At 39.2% G+C, this 27,108-nt stretch overlaps 1 protein-coding gene across 2 annotated transcripts in view; it reads left to right on the forward strand.

Annotated features, from left to right (window-relative positions):
* Positions 1–27,108, forward strand: part of LARGE1 (LARGE xylosyl- and glucuronyltransferase 1) — a 259,553-nt gene that overhangs the window by 158,438 nt on the left and 74,007 nt on the right. For both annotated transcript variants that reach the window (XM_088535285.1, XM_088535296.1), the window contains one exon: positions 6,214–6,385. In XM_088535285.1, coding sequence (XP_088391411.1) covers positions 6,214–6,385 — 172 coding nt within the window. The remainder of the gene's footprint in view (positions 1–6,213; positions 6,386–27,108) is intronic.

Below are 27,108 nucleotides of genomic sequence, written 5' to 3' on the forward strand. Positions count from 1 at the left end.
CCTGCAACCTTTATGTTTGGATGGCAGTAGCAACTTACTACATTTGGGCATATTTGATCCCATTTATTAGTCTGTTCCTGAGAGGGATGACTGGAAGTGGCATCCTCTGCCTCCAGGCTTGCAGTTTCTCAGCCTGGTGCGTGAGTCCAGGCAGTCCGACCTTTAGGATCTTGCAAGATACAGATGCTGGAAATGTGTTTGTGAAAGCCAGCTGAGCAGAAGGGTGAAAGGATGTATTTTATTTGGTGTGGGAGGGGAACATTCTGTTATTGCTGAGGATTGTTTTGATGGATTTTTCTTCCCCAGAATATCAAGGATGATGCAATGAATATAGTGAGAAATCAATACAGTATTGAAGGTTGCTTTTTTACCAATGTAAGTTGCTTAAGAACATGCATACCACACTAAACAGGAAGCATTTTCTGCAGCTCAGGAACTGCTCCAGTGCTGTATTCTGTGAGATAGGGAGGAATTCTTTAAGAACGGGAAGATACATTACTTAACAGGCGAAAAGAAGTTGCATGGACTGCAAGCTGAGTCAGGATAGATTTTCCTCTGATAAGGAGGCGAGAGGTAGATCTGGTTAAGTGGGGAAAGGTTGTATTTGGAAAAGAAAGGAAGGTCTCTTATTTTGGTAACTGGCTAGAAGAAGCTCTGAGCACTCTGTTTTATGGTGATTTTACATACTCATTCACAGTCCAAAGAGTACATAGCAAGCCAAGCTCTTAGCACTTTGGCAAACTTGGACCTCTAGTGCATAAGGGAAAACGTGCAGTCCCACCAAATTTTAGTTTGGCTTTCCTCTATAACCTTGAATGTTTCCTCTCTTCTCTGAGTTTTTTTCCAAACTAGGTACCATTTTGTCCTCCAGCATGCATATGTATAACCCAGCAGTAGTGCAAAAGTGAAATAAGTTCTCTACTCTTGAGCTTCACCTTACTGTTCTATTTATCATAACTTTGGTACTGTAGCAACAAGAAGGGTGAGTGCAACAAAAATCATATTTGGAAACAGGGTGTCATGTTAGTATGTATTCTATCCTGACACATGGTTTCAAAGTGTATTTTTTCTCCTCACTCAACCAGAGCACTTGCCCTGTTCTTTTACACACTTACTGTCATACTGTCATCCATCCTCACATGCTATTTCCCATAGACATCTAAGAGCTATTATCTTTGTCTATATCCCAGTGATAATAAACAGTTGTTAGTAAATGAAAAGACACGTGAGAAAAAAAGTATCCTAACTTTACGTGTATAGTGATTCACTCTGAAGTAACCATTACCACTCAGTAAAAAAACCGTGGTGTATTGCTAGGTCTGTGAAAAATAATTGAATCAATGCTGTCTAGCAGCTAGAAATTAAAATCAAACATCAGGAATTATTAGGTAAGAAACAGAAATAAACGCAAAGAACAGTGTTACGCTGTTGTTCAAATATGTGAAGCACTAGATTGTAAATACTGCAAGCAATTCTGGTCCCTATGTCTCGAAAAGATTTTGTAAAACTAAAGATGAAACACACAAAAAAAGACTTGTATGGCTTGATTCAGTATATCAAAAACATAACTCAGCGTGACCAAATCCAGCATTCCACAAAATGGTATAGAGAATATAAATACAGAATAATTGCATATTGAAGCCTCTAATCCAAAAGCTGGGGGAAGCCAAATGAAACCAGTAGATAGGTGGAGGTAAACTGGAGTTACCAATAAGCTGTGGAACTCTTTGCTACAAGATCTAATGTTTACTAAAATTTGCAGGGCTTCCAAAATCAGCTAAATACATAAAGGAAATATCCATCAAATGCTATTAATGACAAAGATTTCCATCTCTGGATCAGAAAATTGCTGCAAATCTTGAGAATATTTATGGGGGAAGTATTGATGTGTAATTTTCCTGTTTTTATAGTCCTTACTGGGCACCTGCCATTGTCCACAATTAGAGATAGGCTCCTGAGCTAGATGGACTTTTGATCTAATGCCAGAGAGGCATTCCTAAGTTCTTTGACCTCTCCTGTTGATCACTGTTCCCATTTTCTGTCTGTTCATATTCATAGTGCCTTCCAAACAAGGCCAAATCTCCTTTCCTTTCAAAGACATCAAAGTTACTCACCCATATAGAGATTTCACTTTCATCTAGTTAGCAGTAAGTATTCACATGGGAAATCCACAAATTACCCCATCTTCTGTTCATGAAACATTGTTTGAAAAATAATAATAAAATTGGGAAGACAAAATCACTACAATTGTCTGAGCAAGTGCATACAAGAGTCTGGTTTTTGTTTAATGTATTCGTGGTGGTTTGGTAGACGTGTTGTGTTTTCTTATCTTCATATCTGGGCCACCAGGCTCAAATGTTTTTAAGAATAAAAATACATAAAATCCATGGAAATGTATACAATTCATTCACAAACAGAAAGGAAGTTATCCTTTTACCCTCTACCAACTCAGAAACAAGAAGAGTTGATTGCATTTTTATGGTATTTGTTTGTATCAGGGTACTTACTTTCTGTAATAGTGGCGCTTCTGCTAACTGCAATGAACATCTACATCTTTGCTATCACAGTAGTAGTGAGAAAACTGAGCTAGGCTGTCAGCAAGCACTAGGTAAGACAGGCAGCTTTCCTCAGAGGTGATCTGAGCACAGTTAGGGAAGACAATTTTTTGAAGAATCTGTGGGCATGAAGGCTCTTGTTCTCAGTTGCCCAGCATTTATGAGAATAATCACGTGTGCATGGCATTTGGACTCATGGGTATATTATTTCAGTATTCATACTAAAAAGACTAAATAGATTAGATAATGTAGTTTCCCTTCAGTCTTTCGTTGTGGAAAGAATAAGGATGATTCTAATGAAAGATCTTTAATAGGAAGATATTACATGATTTAGCTTACTAAAAGGCAAAGAAGAATCCTTGTCAGCACTAGCAAAATGCCCTTCTTGCCTCTCCTTCTATGAACAGAAATCCAGATCTTGAGATCAAGGTATCTATGGTAAAGATATAAGCTGTGGTATTGATACTGAGTTAAGAATTATGCAAATAGAAAACTATCCCACTATTCTGTTTCAGTTTTCTCTTTGGCAAATTTTGTGCTTTTCTATTCATACTAAATCTTTTAGGAATGTTTGTTCTCTGAAAGCAACTCTGATCTAATTGTAAAGCAAGAGATTCACAAATATCCCATATATTAATCATTTTTTACTGTGCTACAGAAAAAAAAAAGTATTTCAAGGCTTGTGCAAAATATTTAGACAATGTTTAGAAAATTAAATGGCTAAATATCAACATCTATATCAAAGTGGATAGAATGAAGGTTGTTGAATTTTGCAATAATATGTGCACAGTCTGATTAATTAACCCACATTCTGGCATTTCTTGACTACTGAGTGTCTATTTAACAGTCCTATTCTTTTATTTCTTTTAGTCAGACTATATGTGATGCAGAAAGAGTGAGTCTCCACAGTGCTGTTGTGTAGGGTTAGGAGTTATCCTTGGCATGAGTTTGGAAATGTTGCCATTATTCTTGAATAGTGAAGCTGGGACTAACTTGGACCCCTCTTTATGTTGTAGTCAACTCTACATCAGAGGGAGACAAAGCTTGAGATACATGGAACCAGGTGACAGTTCAGGCTTCAACACATGCACAAATCACACACATGCTTGCCAGCTCTGCTAGACCTTTTGGAATAGGGACTGCTGCTGTCATTTTCAGCGATCCTTTCAGGCCATCCATCAGGCCTCAGAATGGCAGCCTTTTTGCTTCTGAGTACCAGGTCTAAGTGAGCTGCCAGGCAAGAATCTCCTCCTTGCAGAGATGCATTGCAATTGAATTATGTATCGGCAATCCTGAGGGCAAAGTAAGTAATGGCTCACTGTAGGTGACCCTTACATTTCCAGCCCCTTCTTCCCTTCCCTGCTTGTCTCAGACTATCCAGAATCTGCCGAATTCCTGTCTTTTTAGGTCTATTTGCTTTAGCATATTAAGTTTATTCTGTCACCGTATTGCATTTGCACTAATTAAATGAGAGACATGCCATGCAAAGTTAATAACTTAGGGATAGGCAATAATAGAAGCAAATTCAAGTCTCTAAAATTTCACTAACTCTTTTATTATGTCCGTATGATTAGAGAGCTGATCTCTGTGGCTGGTCTAGCACAAAGATTTCAAGTGGTCAATTCAGGATGACATCCAGAGTTTGGGGTCGCTGACACCTTGATTCATGGTCTCTTCCTACGGCTATCGTGCAAAGGAGACAACTGAGACCACACATAATAGAGTTTTGGTGATGTCAGTTCAAAATAGTAATTCTGAGGAACACTGAGATTCATTTATGTATGCTCAGAGATTTAATACTAGCATGTATCTAGATTTCTTTTCTAAGGACCATACATATTAGAATGAGGGCAAGCAAGGATGAAGTAAAAAGACAGCTTTTAAAGCCCATGAATTTAAACTTGTTGTGTATTACTTAACTCCAATGTCTTTCAGGGTGGCTTATAGAGAATTCTGGAGGCTTGTGCCAGGTGACTTGCTTGTGCTACTTTTGGTATTTAACAGTGCAAATCCATACAGGAAAGCACAAATACCTTATATGCATGTAGGTAACAACGCCAATGCCAATTTCATGCTTCAGTTTGTACTTTTTTTATTAAGAGTCGATTTAAGATCATCAGACTGTTCCTGCCTTTCCCTCTAAAGTTTGGCTGGAAGGCTTGCTGCAGTATCTCTGGTATTTTTAATGAATTTAGCAGTGGGGGAAAGTCAGCCTTGGTGCAGAAGCTGAGAATGCAGAAGAAAATTGTGTGGTGTTTTAAAGGGGAAGTAGCAAGTCAGCAAACATCAGCACATGCCTTCTTATTTTATATTCAAAAAGATAAGTACACTCCAAGCAGCGCTTATTGGCCTCTGTCCCACCGCTCTTCCAACTTCCAAGTAAAGTTTAGGAACCCATTCTACTGTACGAGGGTTTTCTTGAGGGGCTTTAGAGGAAATTAACTCTTCTGCGCAAAAGTTGTTTCACATAATAAACTTTACAATGTCAGTGAATAGATAGGAGACAGCTAAACCACAGAATATGTCTTCTCAATTTTATGAATGCAATTTGTTTCTGCCTACCTTCTCCAAAGTATAAGATGCTAGGCCACATCCTGAAGCCCCACTCCATTCAAGTCCCCTGTAGGTGAAATACTGATTGAAGTTAAAGGGAGTTAGTAAAAACCTCAGATTTTTAGTGGATACTCTTTAAAACATAAAGTGAGAGGAACTTCAGGTGGGCAATAGGAACCACTTTTCAAAAACGCCTGTGCCATTTCCAGAAGTGACTTTTGGTGTTTAAGAGTTGAACTCTCATAGTAAGAAAATGAAACAGGGTTCAGGGCCATGAAGTATCGTAGTGACATTGTCACAATTAAATAGCAAATTTAGTCTCCTAGTTTATTTTGGAAGCTGTAGCAAATTTTTGTTTAGTCCATATATACATATATATATATATTTGTATAAAGTATTTGGATGTGCCCTTTTTATATATAAAAATAAAAGACAAAATGTTCAAAAGTATTTTTTTTCAGTTTCTCTACTTTGTGTGATGTGGTGTAATTAGTTACAAGTTAAAGATGTAGAGTTGAAGTAATATCTGAATCGTTAAGAAGCAAATTTTATGAAACATTGTGGGTCATTGTTCTAAATGGCTACTAACATTTTGGAATTGTGACCTTCAGATATGCAAAACATAAAAGAAAAAACATATCTTTGTTACTTCAGCTTATATGTCAGGGAAAAAAAATGGGAATTGGCAAACCCAAAAGTTTTTGGTTTGTTTGAAAAGGAAATCAAGTTATGATACACCTAGCTTTTTGGATTAAGTATGTATTTCAGTTTTGTCAAGACATACAAAAATGTCTCAGAAAAAAAAGTACCAGGTTGAAGAGGCTGATCTAATTTTAATTCTGTTGTGTGAAGTACTTGTCTCAAAGAGTGTTTTTATTGAAGGCTTCAGAAATTTTAACATAATACAGATCTTCTGAAGTTAATTTAAAACTAAGATTTTAGTTATGTATTTCTACTTAACATTTTATGGTTCGATTTTGCTGCTGCTTAGAGAACTTCCACTATTACGAGAAACTGGTGTAAGGAAAAGATTTGATCCTAAAATAATTCATCCCTAATGAAGCTTATTTTTTTCTTCCTCTTTCTACTTTCTGTTTCCTGTTAGTCGGAAGTGTCTTGGATCCCCAACAAACACTACTCTGGTATTTACGGGCTGATGAAGTTGGTTCTGACTAAGACGCTGCCTTCCAATCTTGAGCGCGTCATTGTCCTCGACACAGACATAACATTTGCCACTGACATTGCTGAGCTATGGGCCGTCTTTCACAAGTTCAAAGGTAATTCTAAAGATGTTTTAATTTCTTGATTTATTGGGAGGGACAATGGTTTGCTAAAGTAAGCGGTAAAGAGCAGGGATAAGAGGGCTGACTGAGACTTGTTAAATATTTTCACTCTTTTGTGTTCTGATGTTTGAATATAATTGTTCCATCTATGAATCCATTGTTCCATTGTTTTCCTCAACAATCTTACATATGGAATGGTTGACAACATTAATTATCTCTTTCTTTGTATTTTGGTCTAATTATTTGAAAGAGGTGAGAGTGAGAATACAGTATGTTTTTAAAGAAAGAGTTATGAGGATTCTCTATTCATGCATCATTTTAAATGCCTCTAGTTATTCAGCACTCAAGAGAACTTGTTTTATATTACTTTTTATTATTTTAATTATTATTTTAAATATAACTTCTTGTTGCCATCAGAAGTGAATGTATTAAAATGGTATTTGAATTGGAGAGAAGGATGAATGGGACAGATTTTTGCTTGTGAATAAAAATGAATTATTACTTATGTATTAGAAATGAATTATACTTAGTATTGCTCCTGTTGATGAACTGATACCATGCTCTGGATGCGAAGTAACCACCTGTAGAAGTTTTCTCTACGTATGCGTAGGTCCCACAGCTCCTTGAAAATTTTCTTGAGAATTTGATCAAGAAAGGACATTTTCAGAGTAACTCATTAAGGGGGTTGTTACAAAGAAGATTGCTGCTGTGTCACAAGCCAGAGCCCTTTCCCGGCTAACACTTCCTGTTGAAGCTACTTATTTGTCTTGCACCGCAGTGTTACGTTTTTTCAGAGTTAGAGACATGCCCTGTTGTGCTCCTGTTCGCCCTGGAACACGTTTTGGAGTTCTGGTAAATGCAGAGACATCACAGTTTGAAGGTTTGCAGCCTTGGAAGACCTGTGGGCTGGTATTAGTCAGCTCTGTTTAAATCATCTCAAGCAAAACTCAGCCTAAGCAAATGAAAGTATTTATTTACAAAAGCCAAAATAGACAACCCAGGTACAGAGATGATAGAAAAGAAAGAAGAGTACATTTAATGTACTTATCCCATACTGATACGGTCTCTTTGACTTTCCCAGTATCCAGCTAACAAGGCAGTAGCTGCTAACTTCAGCTCTGTGGTCAAGGAATCAATTCTAGTGCTTGATCCTCAATGAATTCCTTTCTCGTCTTTGGAAATATTGATATCCCTTCAGGAGGCCAGAAGCAATCATCTTTTACTTTACTGAGCCAGCTGCAAACTGTTGCTTCATTGAGGAATATAAAGTTTTTCCTCTTCTATAGATTTTGTTAAAGACTCTTCATGAAGCCTTTCTCTGCACTGAATTTCATATAAATATATACCTTGACAACAATAATTTAAGTGTATGCACAGGGGCTAATGTTGAGCTATTGTACTGTTCCACTCTGCTCTATTGTGACATTACTGTGATATTTTACTGAATTTGCTATATTAGCACGCTATAGCAGGCAAGGGAAATTGGGCATAGAGCATTGCATGATCAAAGATATTGCAATGGAACTTAAGATAATATGTGGGATCATCTCACTTGAATTTCCCTCCATGGTTTCAGTGAATGCACAGAAGTGGTATTCTCCTTTTTACTGAGGAAAGGATAAGCATAAGCATATGCTTACAAGCATAAAAGCTACTTGTAAAGAAGGGAATATGAAGCAGGGGGAAGACCTAAGATTGAAAAATAATATAAGCAGAAAAGATGGAAGATGAATGATTATTTGAAGCTAAAAAGCAAGTGTGAGTCCAAGTCTCTAGACAGCTAGGCAAGGTGGTTCAGCTGGTTGGGGCTGTGGGAAACTTTAACACACACAGAGACAGAATTATTCCCCATCCTCCTAACATACTTGTCATGATCCCAATGCCAAAAATCAAGCGATGGCCCTCAAGCCAGGAAATTGTTTTAGAATTATTTTGTTAGTTGTCTGGTCTGTCTTTTGATCTCTGATGACTACCTGCTTCTCCACTATATTTTTAAGCCTAGCGATAACTTTGGTTTGTTGCCTGCATCTGCTGATCTCCCTGACCATGTGGCTTGCAAAAAAAAGAATGGCACAATCCCCTACCCCCCGGAGCTGAGTGGGGTAGGAGAGGACTTGGGAAGGGATGTATGTCCAAAGTGACCCTGCAGCTTGGCGAAGAAAGAGAAGAGTAAGGATCATAACCTAAGCTTGTGCTCCAGCCTGCATCACGGGTTGGAGATCCATTAGGAAAGTGGGATTCATTGGGAACAGATGATCTGGAAAGTGAGGGTAGTTAAGTTGGAGAGATACGGATGCAACCACTCAAAAACTTGCAAAATCTGACTTTGACTCACAACAGCTTAGAAAAAGACTTTTTTTAATCATATAGTGATTCTTAATTTGTCCTCTGTTACTCTTTTTTTCTTCTGATGATGTCACTTCAGATGATGTTTTATGGCATTAACTTCAAGTAACCCTCTAGAGTATCTTTTTTAAACTAGTGTTTTAGTTATCTCCTTGCTTTTCCCACCCCGAGAAGTCCCAATTAAGTTACGGATTTCTTTGGAGCAATCTAGTGTGCCAGTTAAAATATTACTTAAACAAAAAAGAAAGAACATTCCAGTGATAGGAACTTACAACCTCCATAGGAGTCTGACACTGTACCCTACCCCAGCTTGGAGAGTAATTTTAGAACCTCTGATTGTCCTTTTAGAAAAGTTCAGACACTCAATTGTTGGCTAGAATTATCCATTAAAACCTGTTTTCACTTGAGATTGAGCAAGCAGAAGACTTTACACAGCAAGCAGCAGAGGAAAGCAGAGAGCTTCCTTCTGTGGGGTGATGGCAGGTAAGAGATAAGAGACAGCAAAGTCTCTTCCAATTTCCTGCCACTCAGAGAAAGAGAGAAAAGGTCCTAGAGTCTGTGAGTCTTTCTGTGCCCAGAACAACTTTTCTTCCAGGACAAACATAATGACTAAGAGGCACCGTTTGCTTAAATTCTTTTTTTTTCTAGAGAGTACTCTTGGAAGAAACTCAGACTCAGGGCCATCTTGTAGTATAGCCAGGTCCAATTTTCTGCGTGGAAAGGCAATGTTTTAAATAGCACCCGGGGTATCTAGTATCTCTGTTCCACTAAGCTGCTTCTTCCGCCTATCCCAAGAGCTGCTGAAAAGATCAGGCCCTTACACACATAGTAACTTAATATTTTAGTTGGTAAAAAACTATTATTACATTCACTCTCTAGATGGAAAAAAGGAGCAATATCCCTTTCTAAATTATTGCTCTTTCTGCCCTTTTCTGATAAGCTCTTTGCATATGCCCTTACAATAAATGTTTTAACTATTCTGTAGCTGAATGCACAAGTTAAGTTTTTACATATGTGAATTTATTTGAAATTCTCTTCTTTGAAGTAGCAACTTTAGGCTTTGGAAGGAATTCACACCTCTTTTCAGTAGCCTGAAACAGTGTCTCTCAGGCAATGTGATTTTTAGAGGCTCCTCATGACATTTTTGGGGGTTGTATAATTATTACTACTTTTATCTGAAAGTTTCAGTCTTTATGCATAAGTTTGTCTTTGGGAACTAGTTACTGAGATTTCATGAATCAGATCCAGCTTTTCAAATGGGATTTGGGCATTTCTACTTTATCCTCATTCTCCCTTACTCTCTCAAAGATAAGCAGACTGTTTCTCTAGGATAGATAAATACCTCAAGAATATTTACCTCAAAGGTGTGAGACTGCAGCCACTCTGGTGAAGATAACTCTTCATGCACCTTGTCTGTGACTTAGTTGACACCAATTAGGTTTTCTGATCATCTTTCACTGGATTTTGGCAGTTCTAAACTTGAGAAACCATCTAGCCTAAGGGCAGCAGAATGCGACTTTAGATTGTGAGCACTCTTGGATAAAGTGCTGCAAAGTGTTTAAGACAGCAAGGATTGGTGTAACCAATATACCTTTATTGCAGAAACTGTCTGAATTCTTCCGGGAAAAGAACCAGTCCAGAGCTATGCTCTCTGCCATCAATCTTTAAGTTATTTTAAAGGCCACATATGCTAATTGTTTTACTATTCTTGCTCACCCACCTTCTTGATAGTGAAATGCAGTTTCTTTTTTCCAAGCATCTGATTTTGAATTTAATTGTTTGTTATATATGGCTTATCAAGAGCACTCACTTTAATGGCACTGTGAATTTATTGGGGATCTGACTGCAAAAATCATAATAGTTATTGTTTACAGGTTGCCTTTCCAGATAGGATCATAGTCTCCCTGTCCTGGGTGCTGTATATATTTATAGAAGAGACTTGTTTTTGTGCTTTATTGCACTTTATTGCTTAGTGTCATGTGGCAGTTCTTGTCTGTACGTAGATCTGTTAGGCTATTGCTTGGTGTGAGTCACAACTGAGACCCACCAGTGAGACCTGAAATAATCCCTGGCGAGATAAGCAGTGAGGGCCTCTGTGTTAGACTGAATACCACATCTAAGGCCATGGTATTTCTAAATACCATGTACCAATGTAGCTCAGAGGCTACATTGAGCACTGATGCCCTAATGCTATATATCAGTCTCACAATATTGTCTAGCTGGCTAATGTTGTAATTCTTTTGCATACTTTTAGGAGTGAGTGCTTAAGTAAATATTTTAAGTACTTTTAAGAAAGTAATTAGTAGATAAGTAGTGTATTTCAAGTAATTCAACATAGGCCGAGTCTTCTGCAGAACTTAAACTACAATGACTATTTATCTGTGCAACTAAGTCTTCTTTGGAAACCCAGTTAAGGCATTAAAACAGAGTCACCTACTCTGTTAATGCACCTACAGATGCATTAACCAGGCATCTAAGAGGAAAAATGCCAAGATTGCTAGAGAAGCTGAAATCCCCATACTTGTACTTTGCTTAGATAAAAACATGCAATAGAAACTGTTTACTTTGTGTCAAAAGCTCAGACAATGATAAAAATCCATATTGGCATCATAAATGCCAGAGAAGGTCAGCAACAATTTTGGTGCAGGATCAAGTGGCCACGGTTGAAGAGGACTGGCACATAGTCAATCTCTATATTTGTAAACACTAAGTATGTTGGTGCTTTAGCATATTGCTGCAGGTGCCTGCAGTCTATGTTCGTGCTATTTTTGCAGCTTCCTTAGGAAAAAATGCTACCAAAAAAAACCTCACAGCCATCACAAAATTCAACATCTCCTCTGTAGTGGTTTAGTAACAATATTCCTACAAGAACTGTTATGTGTACAGCTGTAATATCAAATGCATGCATAACTTTCTGAGTAAATTTAGTGTGTCGAAAAGTGAAATGCTGATGGCACCAGTGACAGTCAGGCAGAGTCAGCAGGAGCGGTACAAATTTTCCCCGAATTTGCCTCTCTCAGTGAAGTGCTGTCTTGATAATAGGTTCTTCTTCCACAAAGATTGTACTCTTTATAGGTATGCTGGTCTGGTGAGGATATAAAATATCTCATTGTTGCCAACTGAATATTTTCAAGATGAAAATTTAAAATTCATTTTTGCTTATTTCTGAAGCCAGGGTTTGGTCCACAGGATTGTTCCTCGATAGGTTCTGTGCTTTAGCCTGCCAGTTTACGCTCACCAAATCATTAAAGCTTCCATGTATAGTTTTGAGACGGGATCTCTGCAGGCTGACACCGGGTTTGTGTTAAATTCTGCAGTGATCTTTCTGCTCATTCTGGTCACTACAATAGGTTTCCATTTTCTTACTAATCAAGAGGAAGGCATTAGCAACATGCACCTTATTGCATATAAAAATCCACAGTATGAGTCAGGCTTTGTGTGGAGAAAACAGGATCACATTGTAGCAGAGTACATTAATAGAATAGTCAGGCAGCTATTAAAATAGCTTAAAATTATCTGAATTTTTATAGGTGTCTAAAAAGGCCGAATGGCACTTGTCTTTGCTCTTAAAAAGAACATCTGTTAGTTTCTGAAAGGCTTGTATTAGTGTTTAATGGTTACACTACAGTATATAGCTCATCCTAGGCTTATTCCACAAATGAAATAGATTTTCTCTTTGAAATGGTCCCCGTGGAGTCTATATCAGTTTATTTTCTATTGCCAATTATTTTGTCCTGATTTTTTCTTTCTGCTGCAGAATTTTTGAAGCTTCATTGATAAAGAATCTGATTTGTTATCTGTAGTTAGTAGAAAAGCAGAGGGTATGGTCCTCCTCTGCCTCTTGATGCTACTGTATGACTTGCATGAGAAACTATAGGAATGAACACCAAACAATGGTTTATCTCTCTGAAACACCAAAGGAAGGATGGATTGAGGGCATTTTGAAAAATTACAAGCTCATAAACATGACTGGAAATGAACTTTGCTGATTTATTTATTTATTTTTAATTTGGAGGGGATCAAGCAAATATATGAGACTTGATGATTTTGTGGGTCAAAGGAAAAAAAAAACACTTCTCAGGCCTTTTTTTTTCCCTCCTAATTGCCATTTTGCTTTGCCATGATATTTTTTTATTGAGGAAGCAGCATGTAAGAAAGTTGACCTCACTAAATAAGCTCTAAGGAAGAGAGTTTATTGTAATCATCAGCATGTGTACATACCAGTTTATGAGTTTTAATGTGACAAGAGACATAGGCAGAAAGATCCGATTATTAATTGCCCCCAAAATAGAATGTCACAGTTTGGGAAATATCTGTGGTTCTTTCTTAGCTGAATAGTGTTTTGTCTGTTTCTACCACCAGAAAGAAATATTTAGAGGTTAAAGGCCAACAGTGTATAGAAACTGGGTGCAACTCGTGGTGGGGGAGATTCTAAAATGAAATAAGAAAGTGGTTCTTTTGTTTCCATATTGTTTTCTCAGAGGTACTCTTTGGTCCTTTTTTCAGACTTTGTCCCAGGAGACCTAGGACTGTTTTAATTAAAAATGATAGTTGATATTCCTTTGTGATCTTCTGATTCCACAGCTGGGGCTTTCAGAAGAATAAACAAGCACATGTTATAAGAGTTGTAATATAATCTTGTTGACAACACAGAAATTTTGAGGACTATTTTCTACCTCTTCAGCATCAATCTGATGTTTTTATGCTGTATTTTTCTTCAGTCTTTGTTAACCTGTCACTCATTCTACAGCTGTCTTTTTTGGGTTAGATGCTATGATGTATCAAACACCCAAACTAAACATCGTATGACTCACCCAGTCATTGCTAAAGCAAATAAGCCTTTTTTGTCTCCTCTGTACTCTTTCTTCAAAATTTAGAGAGTCTTTAATTGTATTAATCTCAAGTACACCAACTGTAGAGAATGAACCTATAGCATTTGAATTGCCTTGCAGATCTTGGTTGAAAGAAGTCTGGGCAGAGCCAGTCATTGCAGGAGCAAGAGTGCATGTCCCCATCTCCCTTGGCTGGCACAAGCTGTGACTTTTCCGAGGCTGGAACATGCAGCTCCCAGAGGGTAGATCCTGGGAGAAGGAGCACTTCTGTTCTGTGTATTTGTTCTTAGTGGAGGAGAAAAGCAATTCTGGGAAATGGATGCCAGTGTTGGAAGCCTGAGTCATTGGGAGGCTGCGCTGCATGAAAACCGATGAGAACAGAGGGAGAGAGCAGGCTGAGGTGGAAAATAAAAATAACCCCCTACCCCAACCCGCACAATAAAAAAGGCAAATTATCCAGGAGTTGATGACTGCTGACAGACGTTTTGGATTGATTTTTTTTGCCTGCAGCCTACTCACCCTCTCCTGCAGTAACAGATCCGTGGCTCACCAATACTCCGTACTCCGTACTCCTGCCCTAGCAAAGCTCAACATTTTCTTTCCTAGAGGGTTATTTAAAAACACAAACCAACAAGCCCCAGTCTTAGCTATTCTCCTTGAGGTGTAACACACAAATTAAGCCCAGGACTAATCTGTCCGCTAGTTGTTTCTGCATTCCCTCCTGTCCATTATTGCAGTTCTAACATGCAATGGTGATTCAGCTTTACATATGTGAAATAGCCAAGCAGATGAGACACACTGATCATTCACCTAACAAATGAAGTTTACTCTAAGGTTTAAATAATTATATTACTTGGACTAAAGAAGGAATGTTATTTAATAGATAGGTTTCTGTGCCTAAGGCCCAGGTTTTCTCTGTGAAGTTAATTGTTATAACTTGGTATTCTGTTTGTTTTGGTTTGTTTTTTTCTGCCCTTAACCAGACATGTTCTGCAAGATTTTCTTGCTCTTCATTAGCAGTCTATGTTTTTAAGTAACTAGAGCCTCATTTCCAATCACAAAGCTCTTGTATTTGGTTTCATGCTATGAATCATGTCTGTGATACTGCCCTTGGCAGCAGAAGAATTTGCATAGAGTCCAGTGACACAGAAGGAGGAAGGTATTGCCCAGAGGTCAGTGGTAGGATCGTCCCAGCAGAATTGAATTCATTATATTGTTCTGTATGCAGCTAGAGAGAAGGGAAGGAACATACAAAATTAAACCAATTTATTACACAACTGAGGTACGGGTGTGCAAAATTACACCATGTGCAAGAGGCGTGGACAGTAACATGAGTAACATGAGTTAAGAGATGTAAATAAAATCTGTAAATAATTAAATAATATAGAATCATTAAGGAAACCTAGAAATAGGTTTCCTTTTTCCAAGCATTCTGGAGAGCTCAGTGTCCAATGAACCCCTTACTCAAACCTTCAAGCTAAAAGAAAGGAGATATGTTGTAGTGATTCCATTCACTCTGCATCTCCCAAGTGTTTTTATGCAATTTGAAGCTCAAGCTTGCTTTACTTCATGCCCTGTATAGTAATCTTTATTTTGCATTTTAGCATGGGCCAAGCAAATCAATTAAATGAAGGAGCTTTTCTTCCTCTAACACTTTCCTCAAAGTAAATCTTTTCCATGTATTGAGATGCTGCTAACAGGAGAAGGATTTTCGTCATCACCATTGCAAATGCATTCAAAAACATGATTGACAAGCATACAGTCAACAAATCAGTCCACATGCATTTAGTTGCTGTAGAATTATTAGTTAGGTATAAAGAGGGGTGATCCTGCACTGCACAAGGGCTGTTCCTGAGTAGGATTTGGACTTGAAGTGCAAAATTCATGGCTGTGGTAAATGGAGTGCGAGTTAATGACAGTAAACTAGATGCACTTTCTACATTTTCTGGTAAAGAACCAGGTCAGTTTATGTTCCCTTTGCCCTGCCTGAATGTTTAAAAGGGTCTCAACATCTAACCTGACCATATTCTCACTTTGGTATGAAACAAGCTTCTGGTCTTGCTGGTACAGAGGCTCATTGGGGAGATGGGGCTGAACATGTCAGAAGAACAGGTTCTGAAGAGTCGTTAATTGGTGGCAGACCAGGAGAAGCTGTTTGTGTATGTGTTTGGGGATGTTGGGGTTTTTTGTTCAGTAAGGGTCTGGGAGACCTGTCAAATGAGTGCTATTCTGACATGTCCAGAGGATTTGCATGGTGGGGACAGATGTGGAGGTGTAGCAGAAAAGGTGTTATAACATCTAGTGATGCTGTTGATAAATAGGCCAGACCATGAACCGTGCAAAGGCTGAGGACCTAGCACATACCTACTGCTTCCCTGTTGAGATACTGATAACCTTGAGCAGGATTGAAACACTGCAGTAAAATGGACCATACTACCTTCTCTCACACAAAGTTGTCCTTGACTGACTCTCTGCTACCACTTTTCTAACTCTCTGCTACCACTTTTCTGCCCTGATCCATCAACATAAAATGTCTGCAAGCTTGTGCTGAGACCAACTCACTGAAATGCACATCACCTCCGAAGCTGGCTCAGGATCTCCTGAACTTCATTAATTCATGACATTACCATGTCTTCCTGCAAATGTTAGATTTAATAGGCAGTAATAATATGTCTTTCCTGCATGCCTCGGGATATGATTATTGCAGGTGCCAAGTGGCATTCTCTATCACTATCTACAGGCTTTTTGCCAACATACTTTACAGTCATTTTGCCACCAATTTTTACAGTATCTTGAGATTCAGGTGCTTCCAGTATTGCTAAGAAATTGTCATCTGAATGTTCCTATACAAGTATCCTAAAAACCTGAGAGAGCACATCGCAGCTGGCAGAAACTGGCTTTATAAAACGCAGCCGTCACCTGGATGATGCTGGCTTACATCAGTAAGGGAGTCCAGCTCCTGAATTCCCTGATTAACAAAAACATTCTTGCTTGACCTTACAGCTTCGTGGAGGCTAACAGAAATAGATGTAATTGCTGGGGGAGCAGTCTTTAAAAATGCCCCCCTCAACTCTTAGAGACCCTGTATAGGTCACAAGTGAAAAGAGTTGAGTGACCTCAGCCAGGTCTGATGTGCGTAAGCAGGGCAGGACAGGGATGCAGTGCTGGGGTTGGAGGTTAGAGGCACTTGGGCAGACATTTGCACGCTGCCAGTATCATTTTCATGATCATATGATTCTTTCAAACATAATTAAAGAAAGGGGGCAGTAGTGGTAGGTAAACAAGAAATGAATATATGAAATGTGGAGCAGGAAAGAAAGACTGGGGAAAGGGAGGAATAGAAACACATGTGAAGTTAGTGAAGACTTGTTTTTCTTGAAGCCTCTTGAACCTGAGATTGGCATAAATTGTCATATACCACAGCAAATTTTTGTGCAACCATATAGAAGCAAGTGTGTGTTTCTAGAAATTTCCTGCATATTCCTGGCAGCAGCATCTGACTATAAGAAAAAATCTTGCCAATCAGATAGTGAGGTATACATGATCATTAAACAGCTTGCTCTGCATCTGTTTCAGTGTAAGTAAGTGAGGTCTTTGCCTCTTGCAAGATGGGTACTGCAGATATCACCCCCACTTGGCTGCAACCAAGGGTTAGTCCTGTTGTCACTGTCATCACTATTTATGTTTGCTCTGCTGTATATGGTGCAGGAGCTCCCTTTCTGGACCAGCCCTCCTGGTCCAGTTTTTTAGAAGACAGTGGTAAGAACTTCTCAGCAAACTCATTGCTGTGAAGCCAGGTGGCTTTCTTCCTCGTCCTAAAGAGCTTTAATCACTGATCTAGCCTTTCTGTGGGCTAGGAGGCTTGAGAATAATTTATAAAATTGAGCAGTGATGAAGTCCCATTCCTGTGATTCTTTGCTTTGGCTTTATGCTATTGCTTTTAAAGGTTTAGTTGCCATAACAACCCAAAGCAGTCTTGTATTACCATAGAAACATGCTATGGTGGGTGACAGTTTTTATGAGACCTTTTTTTTTTCTATCCTCTTCATATAGTGTCTTTAAAATTGGTCTTTTTTTTTTGCAAAAATGTCCTAATGCACTATAGGGGTTCCATAAGCATCCAAACAATGTAATAAACAACAAAAAAAGGAGAATATTGTGAAATATCCTCAAAAATCTGGGATAGTGGATGCCTGAAAATGAAGAAAATATAACTGTAAGTTTCTGTGGCTTATCTGGGAGGTCGGAAGTAGGGAGCTTAGTGCAGGGCTGGCTAATCAGACCACATGAGCCAATGCTCAGACAAAGACACCGAAAGAGGAGCCAGGGTTTATAACACATACCAGTGACTTAATATAAAAACAACTTGTCATGATCACAGTTATCGAAAGACCGGACTCCTTTAATGTGCTCGACATGGGGGTGCTCCTCGAGACTACGCGGCGGCTGAAGGGAGAGCTGCCGCGTGAGGCAGCGCTCTGACAAAGCTCTGCCTCACGCTGAGAGCCCATCCCGGCTGCATACTGATAGCCTGCGAGCTTCAGGGTGTTAGCTGTGGGCTGTCAGGCCCTAAATTGTTTGGGATCTGTCTATGTCAAGGCCTTTCACTTTCCCTGTGTGATATCTTTAGCAGCTGCGCTCTGTAAAGGCCTCTGGGCTTGTGAAGACTGGAAATAGCGCTTTTTCCTTCAAGAAATCTGCATCTTCATCAACTCCCTTGCTAGGCTGTCCTAGGGCAACGGACCCCTGGAAGCATGTCAACGTTCCTAATTTCTGATGGATTACTGTGCGTCTTTATCATCAAAACTGAATGGGAATGGTCCAAGTGCCAACCTTCTGTCCTAGCAACCCATTGCGGAGCTCACACTGCTGCAGGTTCAGGTTTTAATGGCAAGCCACACAACTTATTTGGGAAGAAAATAGACTAAGCATAGCCTGACAGCTGTGGAGGTTGTTGTTATTATCACTATTGTGATGGGGAAAGTCGAAACTATCTGTACAGCATGATGAGTTAACATCATTGACTAAAAAAACATTTACATTCCTAATATGCAGTTTTAAAGATAATAACAGTTTTCCTCTGAAGACTTGCAATAGTTCTCCTTCCCAAGGGACAATAGGAAACTGGGAACTCCAGGAAGTTAAGATGTTATTTTAAGTTCCTTCAGCAAACCTGGTACTCCAGACTCCGTTCTGTGATTCTCAGCCCTACCTGAGACTGATGATCTCTGTGGGATACAGGATCTAGTTCCTGCTTTCGGAATGCCTCCTTCTAACCTTTTCAGAGACATCCCAGGGTACTCCTTATTCTTGATGTTGATTTTTATGGTGTTAGAAATTCCCTCCATAATTTTGAAGCTTCCAAATGAGACCCATTCTATCTAATCTCATCAAAATTGTTTGGCATAATTCCCTCCTTACTCTTCTTCAACTCCTTTCTCTGGTCAACAAATTTCAAATGAAACAGTCAGAGGTTAGTGTTAAATACTGTAAATACTTTTTTCCTTTCATGATGACATTTTGACTTCTATCCCATGAAAAGATATTAGTCAACTTTAGGGGCAGTTTTATATAAGCTTGAAATTAGTTCCTGTTACAATTAAATTATTGAAGACTGACCACCATGCAGTGAGATTTCTCATCATTAATCTTACTAACTAGCTGCATTCAGTACAAATCTGTTCTCTGAACCGTTCTTCCCCTTCTGATGCAGAACAGCCTGCTACAGCCTCTTCTTGTTCATGCTGGCAGTCTTGCTGTAAACTCTGTGGCTTATAGTGAAGTGTTGTGGCCGGATTAGACCTTTATTTTCTTAAAGAGAAATATCAAATAATGGACATAACCTAATACATTCAAAATTGTTAGCTAGTGCTAGTGCTAAGGCAGCTGGTTCCTTTTGTATAAAATCTTTCAAAGTTTTTTAACAGAGCCTTCTTTTAAATTCCTTAACTTTCATGAGGGATTTTGGTTTTCTTGTGTCACTTGACTCTGCTTGTTCTGGGAGGCTAGGTCAGGTAAAGAAACAAGATTGTGTGTGAGGAATGGATCTAGATCCAGAATATGTACCCTGTGCAGAGAGAGAATTCATGCAGATGTCCTTTTAAAGTGAAGCAAAGATAAGGAAGAGCTGCAGGCTACAATATGCTCTTGGCCAGTCCTCTAAGAAAATAGAAGTTATTTTATTTTCTTATCCTGCTCTCTGCCTTTGGGAGCATATTGGCGATATGGAACTTATAATCAGGATTAGGGTGATGTAGCCTGTTCAGTCAGTAACATAAAACATGGACAGCAAACACTACATCTGGCTATCTGTGTATTTATGTGGAAATAGTTCTCTATGTGCTTCAAGGCCGTTTTGTCATTGCAGATGTGACACCACTGTTTGAGCTGTGTTGTTTTTCAACTTTCTTATGGTCTAAAACCCTTCTCCTATCTTTCCATCACCATATGTTTTTTATAGAGCATTAAAAACCTTAGCAGGCTGTAAAAAGAATCCTTTCTTATCTTCCCATCACTATGTGTTTTCTATACAGCCTTACAAACATTAGCAACAGAGACCCAAGGTCCATCTGCAGTTTCTTCCTGGAACATGCTCTCTCTCAACTGGCAAGACACATTTCACCAGACTGCTATCCAAAACACTGCTTCCCTGAAAATTCAATTCCCCTGAAAAACACAAAAATTATGAGGTACAACATCTTATTGACAGAGGCCATTTTCAATGACAGAGTAGATACAAAATTAGGGATCTTAGAACTGGATCAAAATGCTGTAGCCATCTAGAACGGAGTACTAATCTGATATAAACTGAGTGGTTCACTTCTTTTGAAAAATGTTAATGGATTAACTCTATTCTGAGAAACTTTATTCTGGATCAGATACCATCTGTCTTGTCATAGCAAGCTTAAAGTCAGCATAAACTCCAAATCATGTGTTCTGGCTAATGCAATAGAAATGTCATTCTGTGCCCACATTTGATTATGTATCAGATTTGCTCTCCTCAGTGACTCAGTCATGAACAGATCCTGTTTGCTAATGAACACAGAGCTGTAAGTGGTGTGAGTCTTGCACTAACTTGGTTGAAATATATTGCTCTAGGGTACCTTGCTGTGCAACTCTGCCTTTCACATTGAAGGCAGATGGGGGAATGGTAATTTCTTGGACTGAAACTTGGAAGCAGATTCTAAGCTAGAATAAATTTGATTTTAGTGATCCCAAGCCCTGATTAGTCCTAATTTATCCCTTGGTGGAAGAAAAAGATGTTTAACCATTTCTCTAACGATATTTAAGGTCTCCATATTACCAAATTAAGAACTAAAGATTGGGTTAGAAATCTCTGGGAAATGTGTTGAGGCCTGGAGAGCACCTTTCATTATTTTGGTCCTCTTGTGACCAGTGTTTGAAAAAGCAATGTTAAACTCTGAAGAAAGTCGCAACTCAAGTTCAAAGCAGAGACAGGAGAGTTATGATTTAAGGCAGAGAGCTTTGGAATTTTTTTTTTTTTAAGAGTGCTTATATGTCCACTTCTACAAAAATAAAGCATTAACAATATGCTTTTTAAGCCATCCAAAATAGCTAGTACTTTTTGTTCTGCTCTGCAGACTGCCCGTGTCTATCCGAGCTGTCAGACAAAACACGAGCTGGTTCCCAGGAGCTTTCTAGTTCTGATGCCTTTTTCATAGTGGGTCCACTGGAACAGGGCCCACTGCTGTTACTCTTGCAGATGAATCAAGATCAAGTACTACCACAGTTGTAAAGCCACTAGACAGCTTGAAGCAACTTTACTTGATAACTGTTTCCTGCCTTGCAAGTGGGATTAGATCTTTCAGAACAGTATATAGAAAGTAATTGAATACCATCCAGCAGTTGCCATAAGTGAAGTTGTAAGTAATTAGTACTAATGACCCTTAAGAGGGAAAACAGGTGTGGTTATATTACACCCTTCCCTTCTAGCCATAGAATATATAAAGTTTGAAACCAGTTATTTAATTGCTGTGGTAGTGATGCGGAGGAGGGTGGGGGGAAGGCGCTTTTTATATTTAGTGCTGTTGGTGAGAAGGTATATTGAGATAGCAGGACATTGTAACTGTTTCCCCTGAGATCCCACCAAAAGCTTTTAGTAATGTAGAGTTAATATACTCAAATATACTTTTTTTTTCTTAGCAGAGGATTTTGCAAGAACATGGGCAAAAACCCAGTGCTACCTATGAAGATTTCAAGACACTTACGAGATGTTAGATATTATGTTACTGTGGATGCAGAGTAACTCTATTACCTTCATTTAAGTTATCCTTGGATTTTTGTTGGTACAAATGAGATGAGGATCCAGCTTTTAATTAAAAGCAGTACATATACAGATGTGCTTATTTGTTGTTCTTGTCTTAAGATGATAGACGTAGTGATCAGCAGAAATCTGACATAAATAATGTTTCCATCTATGCTCAATATAAAAACAGAAGAATGGTTGAGGTATTTTTTTTTCCCTGGAACATAAAGACCCATGAGATGCCATTAAAAATCAAGAAAAAATAATAATGAACCAGACTGCTAGAAAATGTCAAATGTAAATAGACTTGGTGATCATGAAAGAGAAGGTTGGGTAGCTTTGATTTAAACTGGAATAGCATGGGATTTGTCTGCATATGCCTGAACCCCAGTTTAACTTTCCCCTTTATTTACTATGTATGTTGTAGCCTGTGTTATAATTTGCACAACCCTGTTCTTGAAAAGCAATCGCAGTATAAACAGCTAGTGATGATAATGTACTGCCTGAAATGATGTGATTCCTTGTGAACCGCTAGGAGATTGAGCTGGGGGAAAGCAGCGGGTTGTAAAGGAAACAGCCCGGTTTAGCTGTACAGAGCTATTACAGGAGCAGATATTGTATCTACCATCAGCACCTACCCTGTGTGCAACTAAGTGTTCGGGAGACTGGAGCTTATTCTCACATCACTGGAAGTTCAAGCAGGACTTGGCATTAGAGCAAGGAGGATCTAACTCAGCCGGGCGCAGTGTGAGGGAGCCTCACAGAGGAGGAGAGAGCCAGGGCGTTTCTGTCTCTCAGGCATGAGAAAGGAACAACAGCTCATCGCTCTTTCTTTGTGTTGATAGATCTTTTCTAGCATGCAGCTTTCCACCAGTTTCCTTCCAATTCACTATTTCTGTATGTTTTGATTTCTATTCCTTGAGCTTATTAACTTGTGCTTTCTCTAGGGTGATTTTTTTTTCTTTTTTCCCCACCCTCCCTGTTAGTCATCTAGGCCTTTCCGTGTCATTTTTGGTGCTCAGTGGTGTGTGCAGCATCCCTCAGTTTAATGACACCTACATTGGTAATCAGTGTGCTTTCAGCGCTGCTAATGGGCTGCATTCAGTTGGGCAGCCTCTGCTGAAGCCAATGAAGAAATGTTGATAGCGCAGTGTTATCACAGGTCAGGATTTAGAGACTTGGCCAGAGCTACAAATGAAAAGTGTGCACAGCGCACACACATTCTGTAGAAAAATACAAATAACTGAGGGATTCTATTTTTAGATTATATACCTTTCCTCTGTTTCCCCTCTTTTTCATTTTAAGGTTTAATTCTCTCCTCAGAGTTTTCCTGAGTAATGGATTATTATGTTTTCCTATCCAGTTCAACTGTTCCATTATGAATGCTCCTGTTTTTATGCTGAGCATCACCGCAAAGAATGTCTCTCTGACCCACCTCCAGTGCTCACTAAGCCAACTGCCTTTGAAGTATCTGTAATAAACTTTCTCTGATGGTGAAAAGAAAAGCCTCATTAGTTCCAGCCCGTATTTAGGATGCGCTTCTAATCCACGCACGTTCTGCTTCTTTCTTTTTAATGTTTAATTATTGATGCACTTTACCTGATTAAAGCAGCCTTGTAGTGGCAGAGTTTTACCTGCATTTCTCTACCTCCTCTTAATATTTTGTCACTGGCACACTTAGAGTCTGGGTCACATTTGCTTGCGGGTCTAGGAAACACCTGGCCAAGTCCATAGCGAAGCCAAGTCCGTATAAAGTTAAGCTGTGGTGGCTGAAAGGGGCAGGAATCTCTCCTTCCCATTAGTGGAACCTGCACAAAGAGAATGATAACACAGCTCCAAAAATGAGCAGCTGTGGGCACGTAAATACCACATCCATGTAACACTGCCAGGTGGCCGTGCATAAGCAGAAACAAAATTTAAAATCAAAACTTCCACAAGAGGGGAGCTGTGATGCCCTCATCTGATTCCCCTCTGGGTAACTTTTCCATCTAAAGTTAGGGGTATATGGAAAGTTACATAGAATCTGATCATCAGTACTTGACTATTACGTAGCCATCGCCTAGATATGCAAACTTCAACTTGCATTGCACAGAATCACAGACTCACAGAATGGTTAAGGTTGGAAGAGACCTCTAGAGATCATCTAGTCCAATCCCCCTTCTCAAGCAGGGACACCTAGACTTGAAACCAAAGAGTTGTTTCAAGCTGTGTCAGTATTGCTCTGTCTACAGCAGTGCTTTGCATGGGTACAGCTGCCCTGTACTATCTGCGCAACCAGCTGCACTGGTTGATAGAAGTTAGGCAAATCTTCAGAGCAAGTTAGAACTTTTATGGGGAAAACACAAATGGCATTTACAGATACCAACAGATATTTTGCCGTTCATTTGACTGAAGGCCTGAATTGCTTAATTTACTCTGGATAGAACCAGCATTCTAGTAGCAAAAGAGTTACTCTACTTTTACTTTTCTTCACAGCATTTGGGTGGCTTTGGTTTGTGTGTTTTTATTTTAAAGCGTTAGGTATAACAAGATCTGCCAGCTAGCTATCAGTTTGGAACCAGTTATCTCTTTATGTCTTGTATCCTGACTGGCTGTAGGAGCATTTGACGGCTGCCAAGGAAATACCACTTTGCAAAACTGTGGCATCTGGAAAGATACATACAGTTTAGCCAGAGAAAGTAACAACAACACACAATCTTTTGCACACAGAAACTTGAAATTTCTAATGAGAAAGGATAGGGGGTCCTGAAATACTGACCGTGAGAGGTTAGGTCCTGAGACCTTCCTTAATGGGGTTAGCCTACTGTGGTAAGATCCTTAAAGGTCAGGAGAATGACTTAAATGTCATGAGGTTAAAAAGTATAGATAGATAGTTCTTGTTTGTCGTATGGCTCATTCATGTTATGCTTCCTATCTTTTCATAAAAGCTTTGAGAAGGTTACTCTTTAGAAGGCAAACCAAAGCAATTAGATACCCAGGTACTATTAGATGCCAATAAAATATGCAATGCTAATAAAAAACTCTGAGATATGGCAAGTTACCTTTTAGAGTTGGCACCCCTTCTGCCTAGTTCCACAGAGTAAGGAAGATACTGGACTATAGAAACAGAATTAATTTTCAGTAATTTCATTTTCCAAATCTCAGGAGTGTTTCTAGACATGTCTATAAAACACAGCATGTTCAAGAAATTTCTCAGTAGGGAAAAGTTCTTTGGCAGATGAAGCAGGAATGGTTTGATCTTCTAAACCCAATTCCATTTAGCAGGGTGCAAATAAGAGCAGTTACTGGTGCAGATCTTAAAATATCCCAAAGACAGCATTAAACAGCACAGGCCATACAGTGGATATAATACTACTCTTTCCTCAATGAATAACAGGAATCAGGGGAGTGCTAAAATAGGAGACGAATTTTTCCCTTAACTAGTAATGTAGCAAAGGGCTTTGCTCCAGAATCCTACCTGGCATGCGAATCAGCAGAGTAGGAGGTATGTGATTTTAGTATATGGGAATTATGTGATAATAAATACCTACATCTGTGAACGGTATCAGCTTATCTTGTGTAATCGAGACTCTGCTACTTCATTTTTTGAAAGTTCTTATTCTCCAGTAAACTGGGATTTTTTTTTTCCCAGACATTGCGTGGTAAACTCCATCCGCAGAGATCAACTGCTCTCTACTGATTTGGTTTAGTGTTTGGTAAGTATGAGCTGGATAAAAGCATGGCAAGAATGCTAAAGCAAGCAACCATAGCTTTGTTTCAGCATCCTCACTAGAACTTTGTTGGTTCAAATCCTGCAGTAGGATTAAAGTTGAACCCAGTGCCAACAGCTCTTGCAGTTCAGACATTTTCATTCTTCCAATTAATTATTAAAGAAGGCTTTTTTCAAGAAAACAGCTTACTTTGGCTGAAAGTGCTTTTCTTCAACCTGATCCCTGGGTAAAAAGAAAAGTGTGCGGCCCTTTTAGTTAGCATAGAAAGGCATGTGGCATCAGTAGGGGTTAAAGAGTGCTTGGCAGGTACCTCTTGTTAATCTGCCTGTTGCCTAGCAGGAAACGAATAACCTGCTGACTTTCCCTGGAAGGGGCTGCGGAAGCTACAGAGAAGAGCCAGAGAGCTGACAATAGGAGGTGGTGCAAAGGGGGCCTCTCTTTCTCACATTTTTTTCCCGTAACTTTTACCTTTTAGGCATTAGCAGTGGTAGAGTCAGCACTGGGCCTGGGCCCCAGGAAGCAAAGTCCTTTTTCTGGTTTCTTGTCAAATCCCTAAATAAAACACCCTTGACAGGAGAAGAGGAGCCAGTTTGGACTGTTTTTCAGAAGTGTTCTTAAAATCTTAAAATGCGAATTTGGGGTGTTCTGGTTCCTTTGAGAATCTAGGCTCTCTGAAGAGCATTCAGATGCTTTCTTCTTATGACTCTCCTATTTTTATTCTTTGCTCTTATTTTTATTTGAAAGTTCTCTTATATATAAGTTGCTCTTATTCCTTGCTCCTTTTTTTATCCTCTACTCACTCTCTTCTCTCAGCCATATAACCATTACAGGCCACACATTCTTGAGGAAGGAGAGGAAGGGCAAAATATAACTGGGCCATGTGTCTTTCTCCCTCACCCAGACACTAGAAATGTGTGGAAGGGTTCCATGAACAGCTTGTCAAAGCAGTAGCTCCTGGTTCAGGACTAGCTTGTATTGTGATTAATGAAATGGGTTTAGTGGTCTCCTTTGAGTTTCTCATGGTCTGTTATCAGCATTATGGCTTTAGCATACACTTCAACATGATTGATAGCCTGCTCCAGACTAGGGAGCGGGGTGTAGGGCTTTGCTAGCACCGCACGAGCCAAGTGCTCTGCTGGAATGATTAGTGCTATTGAACAGGTTAAAGAAGAGTGGCAAAATTCTCTGTTAATGCCATACTGCAGCTTCTGCTGCTCAAAGTAACTGAGATATCTCTGAAGACTCTGCAGTGTGCCAGGTTCATGTACCTTTCCTTTTCAGCATAGCTCATCCTGTACTGAGAGCCATAACATGCTACTGTTTCGCCCTCATCAGCAGTAGGCTCCCTCCTGAATCGATCCATTTCCCATGTCTTATGTTTAGTGGGAGCATTGCTGATATGCAGATTAGGATGTTATTTTGCCACTTGTTTTGCCAACCATGAACCTGAAGGGAATACAATGCAGGTGAGAGAACAACCTTCAGGAGTACCTAGCAAGCATCTACAATTTAAATTTAATGACCTTCTTTAGTGAAGTGCTTAATCACATGCTGAAGCATAAA

Source organism: Tinamus guttatus, unplaced genomic scaffold (assembly GCF_059628265.1).
Source record: "Tinamus guttatus ecotype Peru unplaced genomic scaffold, ASM5962826v1 Tinamus_guttatus_pri_ptg000039l, whole genome shotgun sequence".
Classification (NCBI taxonomy): domain Eukaryota; kingdom Metazoa; phylum Chordata; class Aves; order Tinamiformes; family Tinamidae; genus Tinamus; species Tinamus guttatus.